General features: G+C 45.0%; 1 protein-coding gene across 2 annotated transcripts in view; it reads right to left on the bottom strand.

Annotated features, from left to right (window-relative positions):
* LOC8037077 (transient receptor potential cation channel subfamily M member 7) overlaps positions 1-15,108 on the bottom strand; it is a 152,514-nt gene extending 137,406 nt beyond the window's left edge. The window contains exons 1-3 of one of the 2 annotated variants that reach the window (XM_029967031.3): positions 14,873-15,108; positions 10,079-10,231; positions 4,257-4,436 (exon numbers count right to left, since the gene is read on the bottom strand). In XM_029967031.3, the coding sequence (XP_029822891.2) occupies positions 4,257-4,436; positions 10,079-10,231; positions 14,873-14,968 (429 nt within the window). In that variant the 5' untranslated portion in view covers positions 14,969-15,108. The remainder of the gene's footprint in view (positions 1-4,256; positions 4,437-10,078; positions 10,232-14,872) is intronic. The other variant, XM_040502655.2, reaches the window with a different exon arrangement.
* Between the last annotated feature and the right edge of the window lie 687 nt (positions 15,109-15,795).

Genomic DNA, 15,795 nt, shown 5'->3' with positions numbered 1-15,795 from the left:
GAGTCGCTGACCATTTGTCTCGGAATCGAGATACTCTTTAAACAGGGGAGTTCTTTACACCATTTGTCCCACTCCTCTTGGAGATCCGCGGGCAGTTTATCATCCCAGTCGACGCCTTGTTCCCACAAGCTCTGGAACAGGATCTTCACACTTGTTACTGCGGGTGCCAGAAAACCCAAAGGGTCAAATATCCTTGAAGACGCTTGCAGCACAAATCGTTTGCTGTCCTTCCTTGTTCCCAGGAAGCGGATTAGAGAGTTCATGTCGAACCTGAATACGTCATTCTTGGGCTCCCATGTAATGCCTAGTACCTTTGTTGTTTCACCGAGCTCAAACACATCCTCGTGAGTGTGGTTCTTTTCTTCCAAGTCTTTCAGCAGCCCTGGCTCGTTTGTCTTCCACTTTCGAAGTCGCATTCCTGCTTTGCTTAGTATTTCCGTTGCTTCAGTGGCGAGAACCTTCGCCTCCTCTAGATTGCGGGCACCTGTCACAAGATCGTCGACGTACATGTGCTCACTCAAAATATTTGAGGTGGTGGGGTGCTCATCTTTCAAGACTTCAAAATGGTGTCTGAGCGTTGCGGCTAGCAGAAATGGACTGGATGTCGCTCCGAATGGGACCCGAGTCATTCTCCACGTCACGACTGGCGGAAGTGGCTGGCCAGACTGTGGCGTTGTCTCATACCAGAGAAAACGGAGGGCGTCTCGGTCTTCTTCGGGGAGTGCGACTTGCAAAAAAGCCTTTTCAATGTCCGCTACGATGGCGACGTTGTGGGTGCGGAACTTGATCAGCAAGTCAGGCAGGTCAGGGTTCAAGTTTGGTCCACTACACAAGGTGTCGTTCAACGATGAACATCCTTCAGCGCTCGATGACGCATCGAATACCACTCGGAGTTTTGTTGTTTGACTGTCCTGTCGTATCACCGCTTGATGTGGCATGTAGTAAACCGGGTTCTTGGCCTTTTCGTTCTCTTTTACGCTTTCAGCGAACCCATTTTTGAGGTATTCACGGATCGCCTTGTCATACTCTTGCATGAGCGTGTCGTTCTTGTTGAGTCGTGCCGTTAAGGACCGAAGCCTTTTCTGCGCGATTTCTTTGTTGTCCTTAAGCGTGTCAACCTTCTCGTTCCATGGCAGTGAAACTTGGTACCGTTCGTTCTCAAACTTTACGGATTTCTTGAATTCGCTGAGCAATTCCGTCTCTGAAGCCTTCGTCACGTTGTAAGCTATTCCAATGTGCTCAAGTTCCCAGAATGATCTGAGCTGAGCCGAAATTTCCGCGTCGTTTGTATCGGACACAGTCACCCTCATCACTCCAGTTGTTGGCGAGTAGATTGTCGCAGAAGTAGAGGTAACGGGTCCCTGAAGTGTCCACCCGAGGATGGTGTCGACTGCCATCAGCTTCCCATCCAAGCGCTTGACTCCGCCGTTCACAATGTCCCAGAAGTGATCGGCTCCGATGAGAAGGCTGATTCCCTCCTCGCATGGATTGCCCCAGAGCTCCACGTCCGCGAGGTTCATATCGTCAGGCAGCCCCCGCAGTTCCTCGGAGGGGTTGTTCATGACATCTGAGCAGATGTGAGGAACCTCGAGGGCTTCTATTTTTACGCATCTTCTGTCGTATTGGCTGCGGAGCCACAGTTCCACTCGCTTGCATTTCGTTTTCGTTGCTGCGTCTCCAAACGTGAAAATCGTCAAGTCCTCCTCACCCAGTTCCTTCAGGTGAAGCCTCTTGGAAACGGTTTGGCGAATAAAAGTCCGCTTGCTTCCGCCGTCGATGAGAAGTCTAATCCGGCAACGCTCTCTTTCTCCTTCTGCCCAGGCTTGAGCTGTCTGCAGAAGTACTCGCTTCCCACTGTTCCTTTCTGTATTTGTTATCTTGAGCATTGACTGGAGTGTCGTTCCTCCCGAAGTTGATGTTTCACTTGTGTCCGCCATTTCTTTTGCCGTAGTCTTATGCTGAGGCTTGAAGTTCGGGTCGCACATGGCACTTGCGTGTCTCCCTGCACACTGCGCACACTTCAGCCACTTTTCACTTCTGCAATCCTTTGCTCGATGGTTTTTCTTGGTGCAACGATAACATCGGTTTTCAGCCTTCAGAACATGCTTGCGTTCGTCGTTGGTCATTGAGGATGTGCAGTCCGCAGTCAGATGAGCACCTGATTTGCAGAACACACAGTTCTTTTCATCCAGGCCTGCTGCTGTTGTTAGTACAGACGCAGAAGGAGGATAACGACTCTGCTGATCTCTCCTTGCACGAAAGGTTCTTTGATCCTCGGTTCGTGGCACGGAATGTCCTGACCCATATAAGCTTCTTTCTCGGCTTTCTATCTCGATTTTCAGGAAGTCCAGAAAGTCTCTCAGCTCGTTGTGCTTTGTCGCTGTTCGTGAGGCGGACCTCCGGTTGTACTCCAGGCTCAGATCGGCCGGCACGACCTTTCGAAGAACGGTAAGGAGCATCGTTCCATAGGTATCCGATTTAACCCCCAAGGCGTCAAGACTTCGAACTCCCGTCTCCACTTCATCGTATAACGCTCTGAGCGCATTGACGCTCCTGGAGTCATGGACTGGTTTAATCTCTAGAAGCCGTGACAGATGGCTTTCGATGATCAGCTCCTGTTGACCAAATCTTTCCTTCAGGAGGTCGATTGCAACTTTATAGTTCTCGGCAGTAACGGCGAGTCCCTCAATTGCCGCAGCAGCTTTGCCGGTCAGGTAGCTTTTGAGGTACTTGAACTTGTTGATTTCCGAGAGAGTTTCGTTCTGGTGAATGGTGCAGTCAAATTGGCTCCAAAATCTTTGCCATGCTCGTATGTCCCCTTGGAATTTCGTTATCTCAAGTTTCGGGAGCTTCACTGTCGTAGTCATCCGTCCTTGATTTGCGATAGTTTTGACGGCCGTGTTCTGCATCAAAGATAACCTGGCAGCGGCTTGTTCACGTTCTGTCAGCTTGTTTCGCAATCGCGTCTTCGTTACGCTGACTCTTTCATGGTAAACTTCCGCACCTGTCATCTCCTCTTCTATCGATTCGCAGTCCACCACTGCTTCCATCTCACAGTCCAGTTCCTTTAACGTTGATTCTCTGGACACCAGAAGTTCAAACTTTTCTTGAAGCTCACCCGTATGCGTGTCTTCCGCGGCCAGCAGAACATCGATTTCGTTCAGGAGTTTCGTTGCTGACGTTCGGACCACTGCTCTTCTGCATCTCAGTCGGTCGATTGTAGCTTGAGTTGCCATTTCTTCGTTCGGGGGTTGCGTTGGCGGTTAATCCCGGGTTCCGGCACCAGAAAGTTTTGTTGTAAATGACAACCGCAAGGTTTAACCCAATACGAACTGTTTATTATTCTAAATCTACAACTTAAGCTTCGTTAAACACAGAAGAGTTCCTTTTGCGTGGCTTCTTTCGGGGCGCTCGTTTTCGATCTCTCTTGTTCCCACACCGGGCTGTTGCTGTTCCTCGTGTCTTCCTTCTCTCTCCTACGACCGACGTTTCAGATTCCGCTTCTTTTCCCGTCCGCCTTTCGCACCCACAGATGGTTGATGGCGGCGGCAGGCATCTCGTCTTGCTCAAGTTCGCCCGAGCTGGTGTAAACATGACGTGAGGCCGCGGGCAAAGCTCAGTCCGTCAGGTGCCAGTCGAGGTTACCCGAGCATCCACGTGCTTTCCTCGTGCTCGTCTCTTTTTCTTTGTGTGTGCTTATTTTTCGTCCTGTCTGCTTACGTTCTTACGCTGCGCCGTACCACGTGAGATTTATCGCCATCTCGTTGTCGGTTTTTCTGTTTCTTGCCCTCCCAAGCTCCGAGTCAGAGTTTAAACTTACAACACTCCCTTTTGAAGAAAGCGACCTTTGTATTCATTGGAGAAGGAACCAAGCCCCTGAAAGTGGCCTTTGTAGCCATCGGAGGGGGAACCTAACCCCCCAAAGTCGTATTTATTTCCATCGGAAAGGGAAAATTCTAATCTCCCTCTCATGGCTTCCACAACGCTAAGTCAAAGTCGAAAGATAAAGCAAATATTCACAGGAAAGCAAAACCCTCTCCCGTGTTGGCCGCGACGTCACGGAAACGATGGGACGCTATTGGATGCGGAAATGGCAGAGGGATATATGGATCCCTTTGAGGGGCATTGTCCGCTACCTTCTTGACCTGTAACTTACTTTATAGTACAATGAGCATGTAGCTTTTACGCACTGTCAGCTTAGGGGTCACTGAGCATAGACCGACGAGTTGCCCAACAAAAGGAGGGGAACCAGGCACCTTGATGATGCCCCGTCTGAGTGCGTCGATGACCCTTCGGGGTAAGGCTGAGCCTAGTGGGGCCACATTGGTGAGCAGCACCAGGGCAATGCGGGGAAGGGCCAGGCACCACTCGTGGCCCAGCACCCCAGCCACCTGGTCCGGGGGCAGGTCGTGGCTGGCACACAGGAAGGGACGCCCCTGCACCCGTCAACGGGCCGTCTTCAGGACAAGCAGCGGGATGACAACACTCTTCACTGTGCTGGGGGCAAGGTGCCCCTAGCTTTTGTGGCTAGGAGCACCTGGCCATCAGATGTCTTTCTATGGAATCACGTATGTGCCTAGACAGAAGCCCCAATGGCCTTAGCTACCGGACATCTGCTGGAATCTCGTACGTCCCTAAACAGAACCTCCGATAACCCAAGCTTTTATGGCTGGTGCATTTTTCTTTTAGATCTCCTTTAATGGAATCTGACATGCCTCTCCAGAATTCCAATTCACCAACCGGAATTGCAGGAGTCCCTAACTGGAACGTGAAAAGCAGGAAGATCATATTTGATCTGTGGGTCCATAGTTGGGTTTCTGCAATTTTGAATAAATTCAGTGAAATTCAAGGAATACCACTCGGTAAAAAGATTACGAACTTGTATTTATATGATAAACTCAGAATTAATCCAAAGCTTCTGAAACCACTATAATATATAATCTTCATCAGTTTCACCTAATACAGTAACTGAAATCAGTGCTGAACAGAACCACACGCTTCATCGTCAAAAACTACAGACATCCAAGAATCAGCATGCTGAAGAACATAATCCCTCACTTCTCATAGAAAGAGGAGAAAAGTCCATCAGCTACTTTTCTAAAATACCTAGCGGCCTTCCACTCTCTCTTTATGTAAAGTCCACTGAGCAGGAACATGAAACAATGTTTCAGCTTTTACTTTTTTACTAAATAGTGACTTAAATAAATTTTGAATGTTCATAAAATCCAGAAAAGGAACGCATTTCTCTCTCAGAATGTGACCTTTCACAAAAAGAAAAATTTAAAACACAAGTTGGTTAATCAATCTTACCAGCAAAACAAGTGGTTACATGTGCACTACAGGCTAAGGCCCGAGAAGTGTCTGGTGGGCATGAGCACTGCGGGTTTATCACGGTAAAAAGGTAAAAAGCTTGAAAAAGAGGAGAAAGAAAAGAATGGCTGCATCTCATTTTCAAAAATCCCCCCCCAAAAAAAGACTTGTTTCTGGCTCAGTACTCTTATGTGCTAGTTTTCTTTAGCTCCACTATGCCATGTGCACTTAGTAAAAACCAAACCAAATATTGTTTCATGGTCCTTTCAATAATAGATGAAGTGGAATTATTAAAACTGATGCCCAGCACAACTCTAATTAAAGACCCAACATTCTTTTTAAAAAATTTAAAATTATTCATTCTTCCAATTAGACATATTTCTGCCAAATGTTTACGTCACAATGAAAGTAATGTATAATTTTGTTTTTTTCAGGTTGTGATTTACAAGCGTTGTTGACTAGTAGATTAGATTTGCACCACACTATTGGTGACGAGATGTTTTAGTGGCGCCACCTCGCGGGCACCCTCCTGCGACAGAGCTGGTAGGATGCAACAGACGACGCAGTATGTCAGAGCACAAAGAGGCTGGTTTGCATCTATGCCGCTTAAAATGGTTCATTTATTTAAGAAACAAGTATGACATTTTTGTCAGCGATCATTCTGATGAATAACAGTGCCTCAAAGTTGCTTTCTATATTAAAAACGTTTAAAATGTTCAAAAACGAGCCAGGAGTTTCACATTACAGCTTGCGCGGCATGCGTCAAGACCATTCACAGTCTCTCTGATTCTTGTTTTTTGGATCTGTGGAGGCTGCCGTAGGAAAAGGTTTTGCATTCAACAAATAAATGACATGCTGTCTTCTTAGCTGTGCACGCACATGTTCTAGTTCAAGTTCAATCTCTAGCCAGTGTCCCCCCTTAAGCACTCACAGAACACGTCGGAACCAACAGGATACACGTAGTCGCTTTCGCAGAAATGTTTACTACACACGTGAGAGGTTCTTGAATTTCACTTTTTTATTTTCAATTTGAAGAGACATTCCTATCTCAGTTTTATTTTGTCCGAATCATAATAAAAAAAATACACCCTATTTACCGACGTAGATGAATATTCTATTTTCATCATCTAGCTTTTTGTACTGGGGTAGACAACAGCGCACCACCACCACAGCGCTTTGACACCACAGCGGTAAACGTGTTCGTTAGCTTGACTACCGTACGCATGCCATGGTTTCAAGCTTGGGTAAAATGCCCTATTACAGATATCGCTTCGCCAAACAAACACAACGCGTGAAACAGGCCTCGGTCAGTTTCAGTCTGTCCTACCTATGACATAAAAAATGATGATGATGATAGCTAGAGAAACGCCCCCTGTAGTTTGTGCACGCCGTCAATAATTATGCAAAATATTAGTGTTTCTAAATTTTTCATATAAAAATTGCAAAAAATGTCTTCGAAATTTCAAATCTCAACTGACAGTCACATACAGTTAGTTTGTGGATAGCAAACATTGCTCCCTCGTTTACTCGGTATGGCTTCGAGCTCATCAAACTAGGGCATTTTTTTTTTCTTTTTTTTCTTTTCTAATAAAAGGAATAAACATCTTCAAATTCAAAAGGATTGTTGCTCGTCAGATGGTCTCATTCCTAAGTTCAGATGCAAAACACGAGGAAATTCTATGTGCACAAAGAAAGTGCTGAACTTCTTTTTTTTATTCGAGGATGATTTATCATTTTCCAGCTTAGCCGACAAATTTTTAGTAACTCAATCTTTTTCTCCAGAGACATTGCAGTATTAATTAAGAAAAGAAAAAGGGGGCCTTGTTTGTCACATAAACAAAAGAGGAAAATGGCTTTTCTATTTCGATGTTGTAGATTGGAGAAAAAAAAGTGAAACAAGAGAGGAATTATAAATAAAGTAAAGAAGGTTGCAAAGAGGGTACATTATAAGAGCTGAAAACTTTTGCAACCCTCTTCCTTACACCAGCTCTGAGAAAAAATCTCTCCAAGTGGTCAGTGAAAATGGGAGAGCATAACATGCAGGGCAATTTCTTTGAGAGTGCATAACACACAGCTAAGAAAGAGTGAACATCAACCCAGATAAGCTCGACTTAGAGGCAGTAAAAGACTTATTAACGTTATGGTAGCTCCCAAACTCTGCCACAATAAAAGTGCTATCAGTGGGAGCCAGAGATTTTGCCCAAAAGGTGCGGCCACTTGCGCAGCTGTCCATGGCAACTCAATGTTCTCTCTTCTGACAGAAGAAAGGGCCACCGATTTCTAGTATTGAGCAGAAGAGGCTGCATCCACTGGCAGCAAGCATTCTTTGTTCTGTTTTGCCAGTTTGAGGAAACACACTGCACTTTTGGATGTTTCTCTGCATTTTCTGAGCTGCAAGGATTGCCATATTGACACCGAGTCTACAGATATTGCCCCTGTGGCTACACTTTGTTTCTTAACATCTTGTTTGATCAGAACTTCGGCTGTAGTTGCTGCTTGGCAGTTGAAATAGCCAGCAGTACATGGTGTTACAGCTGTTGCAATTGTTGTTAAGCAACTATAATCATCACATTTCTAACGACAGCTGTAACGACACAGAGTTACAACTGTAGAAATTGCCATTACAACTGTAACAACATGCATGGTATCACAACTGTAACCATTTCCATCACAACTGAATCGACAACTGTAACAAAAATTGTCGTTACAATGGCAATGGCAACTGTAACATGATGCTACAGCTGTAGAAATTTTTGCTACAACTGTATCAACAACTGTAACAAAAATTGCAACAACACGGTGCCACAGACGTAGCAATTGTTGTTACAACTATCGCGGAAACTGAACAATGCATTATCACAATTGTCGCTATCACCATTACAACTGTAACAGCAACAGTGTCAACAACAATTGTCATTACAACTGTAATGACGATGTGACAACAATGTGGCGTTACAACTGTAGCGATTGTAGGGGCACGAACGAGGACCAAGACGCGCAAAAATGCAATATTCTGACCTAAAAATATGAAAAGAGCATGCCGAACCACTGCTAAATCGCGGAATGCACGCCATCCACAGGAATGGCACCCCGACATCACGGGCACCTGGCAGCAGCAAAGATTAGGCAACAGCTCGTGCAAATGAAGCGGAGGTACACCTCCGCTTTGGGGATTTGGTGGCCGAGCGTGCTAAAGCATCGCAGCTCGAAGCACATGAAGAGAAAGCTCCTGCAGCACAACCCAGATCCCCACCTCTGCCCAGTTCGATCTGGGCGAGCATCGTACCGGAGTGCGGTCGTGTAATACTACTGCATGGTGCACACTAAAGGGACAATGAAGGCAATTTCGATTGAACTGGGTTCCAGGCACGTCTCAGGCCACGCTGCCCAAACTGCAGCCGAAACCGGCGCTTGTATGCCGCGCAAATCAATTAAACAGTCGCAGTAATAATCGTACCGGGATCGACTGGGGCGACACCCCGAGTGTTGCGGGAGAAGCCAGGAGAAGCGGAGCTCACGTGATCGTTGCGGGGCCAAGAAGCGCGACGTCGCAAGAGACGTGTCAGCAATTTGTCGAAACGAGAGACGTGCCCTTGGTCATGTTTTGGTTCACGATTTTTAGGAATACCGTTCTAATTTCCCCTTGAATAACCATGAAAAGTATAAATCGAACCGGATATTATTACTAAACTGTAAATAAAACAGCATAATTGTTTTTCTCTTTGCTATGCTGGATGCGAAATGGGCAACGAGCAACTATAGACAAACAAAATAAATTTAAAAAAATAGAACATGCGGGAGACGTTTGGTTTTGGTTTCAGATGTCAGTGTTGTGTTTACTTTGGGAACGCAGTACTTGAAGGATTCTGCAAAAAGGCAGTCATGCCAAATCTGTGTGCTGTAGACTGCTGTTCTAACAGTCGATTGAATACCAGTATTCGTTCGGGCGACACTAGTTTTCACGTGTAGGTTGCTGTTCGTGTTCTTTGACAACAAAAAGAGAGGACGTCCGACATTGGTGAAAACCGAAAATGGTGATGTTTATTTTCTCCTTCTTGGGGAGCGTCCCCCGCAGAGGAACCGGTTCCCGGAACAGCCGAGTCACTGCCGCTTTCCCCTCAGCATCCTCTCCCCCGCGTCCCTGTCCTTCGGCAACGTGACGCTTTCGTCTCGCCCGCGCGAATGTTGCTCGCTGCTTCCCTGCTCGGAGCCTGCGGGCCGCTCGTTGCCGGCTGGGCGGTCTGCGTCGGGTGATGGCGGAGGCCGCCACACACATACTCCCGCTCCGTTGGTGTTAGGTCACTAAACGGAAGCCTGAACTTGCTCGCAAGAGCGGCATTGTTGTCCATGTTGACAGATTCGACGAAACGACCGCGCCACCGCGCTGCTATAACCCACCGCGGTAACCAGAGTCTCTATCCCCTAAATACTACCGATACCGACTATTCACGCTTGACGTCACTCCCTACGTCAATTCCGTTTTGGGAGACCCAGAAATGAGAATGGAGATAGTTCAGTTTCGGTTTCTTGAGTTCTTTCGTAGGCACAGAAATATGCGTCAGAAATGTCTACAAAAAATTAGGCAGCATGCTAGGTTTCCAAGGAGCCCAAAAACACAATTTAAAAAAATTAAGTAAAATCGTCTTCATTGTCCCTTTAAAGATCGCAGGCTAGCAGTGACATTACACAGGCAAAATCCCTTATCCACAGTGCAGGCACCGGATGCCCACTGGGGCTGTCTAAACATATACACAACACAATTAATTACCTCCGCTTCGTAGGCAAAGTTCTTCCAGAAGTGGATGTTCCCCCTGGTGGTGGAGTAGCGCAGCGAGTCCTCCGGGACGCTCGTCTGCCGCTGCAGAGAGATCTGCCGCCCGAGCTGCGGGGACCTCGCCACCAGCGGGATGTCCGCCTCCGACTGGAACGGAAGAGCGGCGCTTGTCAGCGACGCATGCTCTGGTGAATTACTACTGAAACGTAACTTAATCGCGATTACAGCTACTTTGCTCCAAAAGCAGTTAATTTCAATTAAAACTACTAGATTGCAAAATGTAAATCCTTACCATTCTGCATTGTCTCCAAAAAGTAATGCAATTACTCTGCAGTTATAATTTCCTCGAGAGCTACCCAACTTCAACTATGTTGATGCCGATAGCCTTTTTCTGCCCTAAAATGTATCTGTCCATTCCCTGTATGACCACTGAGGATTTAATATGCAGAGTTTTACATTCGTCACACTTTGAGCCCTTAATTTATTTAACTTTGCTGGTGGCTCTATAGAGCATATGGGCTTCAGTTTTACTTACTTCCTTAATGATACGATATATGAAGGCCGAGTTCTAAGTATCATATTAGTTGGTTGTTTTATTGTTTTGTAACACCACCAAGGTTGTTAGCATTTTCCTTATCGTGGCAATTCAAAGTAAATGTGATCTTTGGGTGTTAGTAGCCACTGAAAGCATCTAATGGTATGGCGCCTGGAGTGCATCTGCGACCGGCGTGTTTAGTGCCCTATACCGCACATGCTTCGAAAGCAATCGTAAAGTGACAACAAGTTACGCTGCAGGAGCTAGCGGCAGTCGCTTGTCACAATCCTGACGGTTGGCCATAAAAGTATTGGCAGACGGCAACACAGGCGTCTGCTGCACATTCCTCCACTGCTGTGTTGCAACCAGGATCACTGCCAGCAGCTACTAAATGTGCCGCCAAGAGGCGAAAGCCGAGGGACCAAAAATGAGGGTGCAGTAAACCACCACAAGCAAGCACGCAAGCCTTCCAGGTGGCATTGAGCCTCGCACAACATCTGCCACATCTTCCAAGACATACGACGCTCATAGTATCAAGCACATGCGCCAAACACCAGGGGCCTTATGCTACACGGCAAAGCTGAGGGATCGGGACAACGTCGTCTGCCGTGATTGGTCAGCGGCGCGGCGCTAACCAATCGCAGCGGACGACGTTGTCCCGACCCCTTCGTTCCGCTTGGTCCCACCGTGTAGCATAGGGCCCCAGGTGGAACACAAGCATCCTAGGCAAAGCAATCTTCTGGGACTGTCTATATGGTTGCCAAATGATACAATGATTTAAATACTTTTTGTGGTAACAATTTTAGAAAAACACACATATCAATAGCACTTTTATATTGGCATTTCTTTGGTTTTCAAAATCAGCATTCCTTTAAATCTGACCTTCTTTATAGAAGCCGCTGTTAGTCTCATCAATATAATTTAGTGATGTATTTGAGATTGAGTTTGAGCCTTGTCAAATAGTTTTACCGCATCTGGCTTCATTCAAATCAGATAGATCTAATGTTCAATAATATAACACAATGTAACCCCAAACGTTTTCAGGCCCTTCTTTCTAGTCATTTAGAGATTATATCATTTGCGTTCATTCGCTTTTTGTTTATGATGTTTTCGTACTGAGCCATTCAATTAATTATTGATTGATTTGTGTTCTTGCCTCGATTTATTTGGTTAAGCATTGATTACTTTATGTTTCGGCTTTGGCAATTCTACTGTTGTCTTTAGTTATTTTTCCTCAAAATGTTCTTTTTTTCCCCTATGAAATGTCCTTTCTTGATTGTGACATAGCTGAAAGCACTCTTATCTCAATTTATTTGTGATAGGGACTCGAAGCACCTTAATTTAAGTCATCTGTCCTCTCCTTCACGAGTACACTAGAACGGAGCCGAAGATGTTGCCTCAAAATGAATTGGAAAGGAAACTGATGATTCTAGACAGGAGATGCCAGCCAATATTTGGGGTACACCAAACACTTGAACTCAAGTGTGTCCACTTGAGTACAAGTGTTCCTACTCAAGTGGCTACACTTCACCTCGAGATGAACATAGACACTCAAACAGATTGCTTGTCTCAATCTCCCCAAGAGCCAAAACTTACATATGACATAGACTAGACACATCAGGAAGTATGGTCAAAGTATGGATAAAGATAGTCCTGAAAGACATGCAGTTAAAAGAGTAGAGCAGAGAAGAAGGCGTTTCTCAGAAACAAAGGAGTTTCTTTACTTCTATGGTCGCTCCTGCTAACATTGTGTCAGCCACCTGCAAGACTGCCTCACATCACATTTTGCATGCATTCAACAAAATGAAGCCAAAAGTTTGGAAAAGGCACCTGCCAACAAGTTTTAGCTTTCTAGATGCTCACAATTAATTTGGTATACTCAGGAAGACATCTTAATGGTCTGTTTTTGGTAGATGGCCATGTTTTGTTATCCTGCATTGATTCGGGAAAGCTCAAAGCTGTTTTCTGGAAGGTTACTTTAATTCTCGCAACATTTTACATTAAGAAAGAGAATCATACACACTTTTTGCATCGGCTGCATCACTATTTGAGACTTATTTCTTCTGTGCCCTTTTTCTTCCAAGTTTCCCATCTTTTACCACAGTCTTGGGTAATTTTTAACATGATCAATGGTATAAGTGCTTTTACTGAGAAAACAACACACCTTGCTTTATTCCCAATAATATAATTAAGATAGTAATTACAAGTCAAGCTGGTTGTTTTGGTTATTCCCATAACAAGTGTGCTCACTGAAGAAGAAAAAATACAGATGTTTAATATGCATCCAGTTTGTTTTCTATCTTTCGTTGGAATATTTCTATTTGCTTTGAAACTGACTTTGGGAGGTCTAAACTATTTATACGTAATCTACATTGAGTTTAAAATATTGAGATTCAATTTTCCACCTAAATTTTGGTTTTTACATGTTACTTCCCAGTATTGGGTACTTCCCAATGTTGGGAAGTACTCAAGTAGGTTTAGAAAATTTGTACTTTAGTTGAAGTACATTATCTGAATATGTAATTGTACTTTACATAAAAGTATTTTTTTCTGGTACTGTCCAAGCAAAGTACAACTCCCAACATAAAAGTACATTCCCCGAATTTGATTTTGTTAGTTTGTATCACAAAATGATGGTTTGCCAGCTCTGAAGAAATACAGGGAGGGATATTCTACCCTTACCAGAAACATGAGCAGACAATGCATTGCTCATCTGGCCTTTTCTCCGAGTGAAGTAATGGCAGCTAGAAGACCAATACAAATAAGTGCCTCATAAGGTGATTGTCATCAACAAGAGTAAAAATACCACTGCGTGGCTAGCTGACCTTATCTTATATTCGCCGCCATTCCAAAAATAACTGATGCACCCCCAAATATACCTTGAGGCAATGCATAGCAGTTAAAAAGACTGTATAGGGGAATGAAAGGGCATCATAAAAGATTGCGTTGAAAAGTATTTGCACTTTACTTTGAAAATACATTGTAAATATATAGTACTTTACTTCAAGTACATTGCAAACAGTGTACTTACCACTTTACTTAAAGTACATAATTTCTCATTTACTTTGTACATTACTTCAAGTACTTTTTAGGTGCACTTTACCCAAGAATGCCCTTACCAGAAAGGCAAAATAATTGCTTCGCTTTCAAAGTGCCAATTATAAAGAAGGTTTAGAAAAGAATGAACATAAATCGTGCAACAAAATATGTGTTTGAAAGGAATCAACCCCACTAACGCTTTTAGTGTGCTTAAAGCTTTTTCCGGTGTTTCAACATATGTTGAAACACCGAAAGCTGTTCCTGACGAACGTTTCTGTGAAACAAGTCATGGCTGCTTTCAAAAATATGGACTAATGTAATTTAAAGGACTCAATTATATCTGTGACTCAACCACTGTTTGAATGTGTGACCGATGAATAGACAGGACATTTCGTGATTTAAAAGTAGTTTCTCTAGTACCAAGTGGAGATGGGAGACCTAGCATTTGGCCAGATAAACACTGGGTAACCTGATTTATTGGATATTTCCTTTGTAACGAGTGAGTAGAGTCCAAGCTTTGCTCCATCCAAGGTTCATTTGTTTTTACGCGGTCCACCAATCTTCTGTTATCAGACTCAGTCATGTTATTCATATAAAAATTGTGTTGAATATTAAGTTGTCTAGCATCCTACAGAAAAAATAAGTACATCATGCCAAACAAGGTTATACATTTCTGGTTATTGTATGACGCAATGCCAAATTTAGATGTACGCTTTATATGAAGCATGCTGCCCGTATATGAGTGTGTTTTGAACTGCTTCGACGCAAAAGTATTTCTGACGGAGGTTGAGGAGGTGATGAATTAAACTCGGGGAATCAAAATGTGTACGAGAAGCTTTCTCTCGTAAGGAACTCGTAAAATAAAGTTACGTTAAGAGATTAAATAAAGATATGTCGAAAATGTTCGGGAGTTCTGATTCAGCCGGAATGACCCAAATATTCGGAATCGGTTTTTTCCTTTTTTGTCTCGCAATTTATTTCTTTCACTCCGGGCGTGCGTGATCGCACCTGACCTGTGTGCGTTGTGTCGATTTGCTCAAGTGCGGGGGAGCCGGAAATTGGGCGGGAGTAATCATCCAAGAAGCTGGCCGAAGGTGGAGTCGCCCTAGATTGAAGCGCGAGGTGCGCGCGCGGGGTTCGTGCCCGCCCGCTCCTACCCGTGCACGCGCGGGGTGCTTTCGCTCTGCGCGGGGCTGTCCCGCTGTCCCACTCACGTCATCGGGATCGTCCTGCAGCGGTTGCACGGTCCGCTTCCGAAAGAGCGAGCCCATCCTCGAGTGGCGGCAGGAGCTGTCGCGAGTCCGGGTCATCTCGGCAGGGGGAACCGCAGGCGGCACCTGTGGCCCGCACACCGATTCAAACAACACCTGCAACCACGGCACACCACGGGACCACGGCAACCAGGGACCCTCGCTGCCCTCGCCCTTTCGCTGCTCTCGCCGCCGCCGGAACGGCCGGAATATGGCAGTTCGCGCAGTTCCCGTTACGGCCAGTAGGCGGCAAGACGCTACGCGGGCTCCAGGGCTCCATCGCAGGGCGCTTTGTTCTCCAGATCCACCCATGCGTCGCAAGCGGCGCCAAAGATGCGCCAAAGTTGAACCGTCCCGCTCGTCCCGCTACTTGCCCGGTGCCAGTGTTGTTCACGTTACTCAAAAAGGGGAACGAAAGATGGTTCTTCGTTCCTTCTGATTTTTGGAACGCATCTCCGTTACAAGTTCGATCTGTAAAAAAGGAACTCGTTCCCGTTACCGTTAAAAATATGGAGCGTATCATTACGTATACGTTACTTTTGTATTTTGCGAATTACCATATTAAGTTACATCAAACAAACATATATATATATATATATATATATATATACATGTGTGTGTATGTGTGGTGTGTGTGTGTGTGTGAAATGTTCGGGTATCCCATCAAATGGCAACATACGAATTTAAAGGCTGTGATGGAAGGACACCGGAAGAAAACCTGAAGTGAAGTTCCATTTGTTCATATTCTTGTCCAGAGCCAAATGTACTGTGAGCCTGGAAGGAGCGGGGTTACTTCTTTTTTTTTGTTGTTGTTGTTTCGTTGTAAAACAATCAAAGAATGATTGTTTTACAACAACCTCACACATTTCAATCTAACAAAGTCTCTC

This window comes from Ixodes scapularis, unplaced genomic scaffold, assembly GCF_016920785.2.
Source record: "Ixodes scapularis isolate PalLabHiFi unplaced genomic scaffold, ASM1692078v2 PGA_scaffold3__209_contigs__length_174095766, whole genome shotgun sequence".
Taxonomy (NCBI): Eukaryota; Metazoa; Arthropoda; class Arachnida; order Ixodida; family Ixodidae; genus Ixodes; species Ixodes scapularis.
The sequence above is the reverse complement of the archived record's forward strand: the minus strand, read 5'-3'. Positions and strand labels throughout refer to the sequence as shown.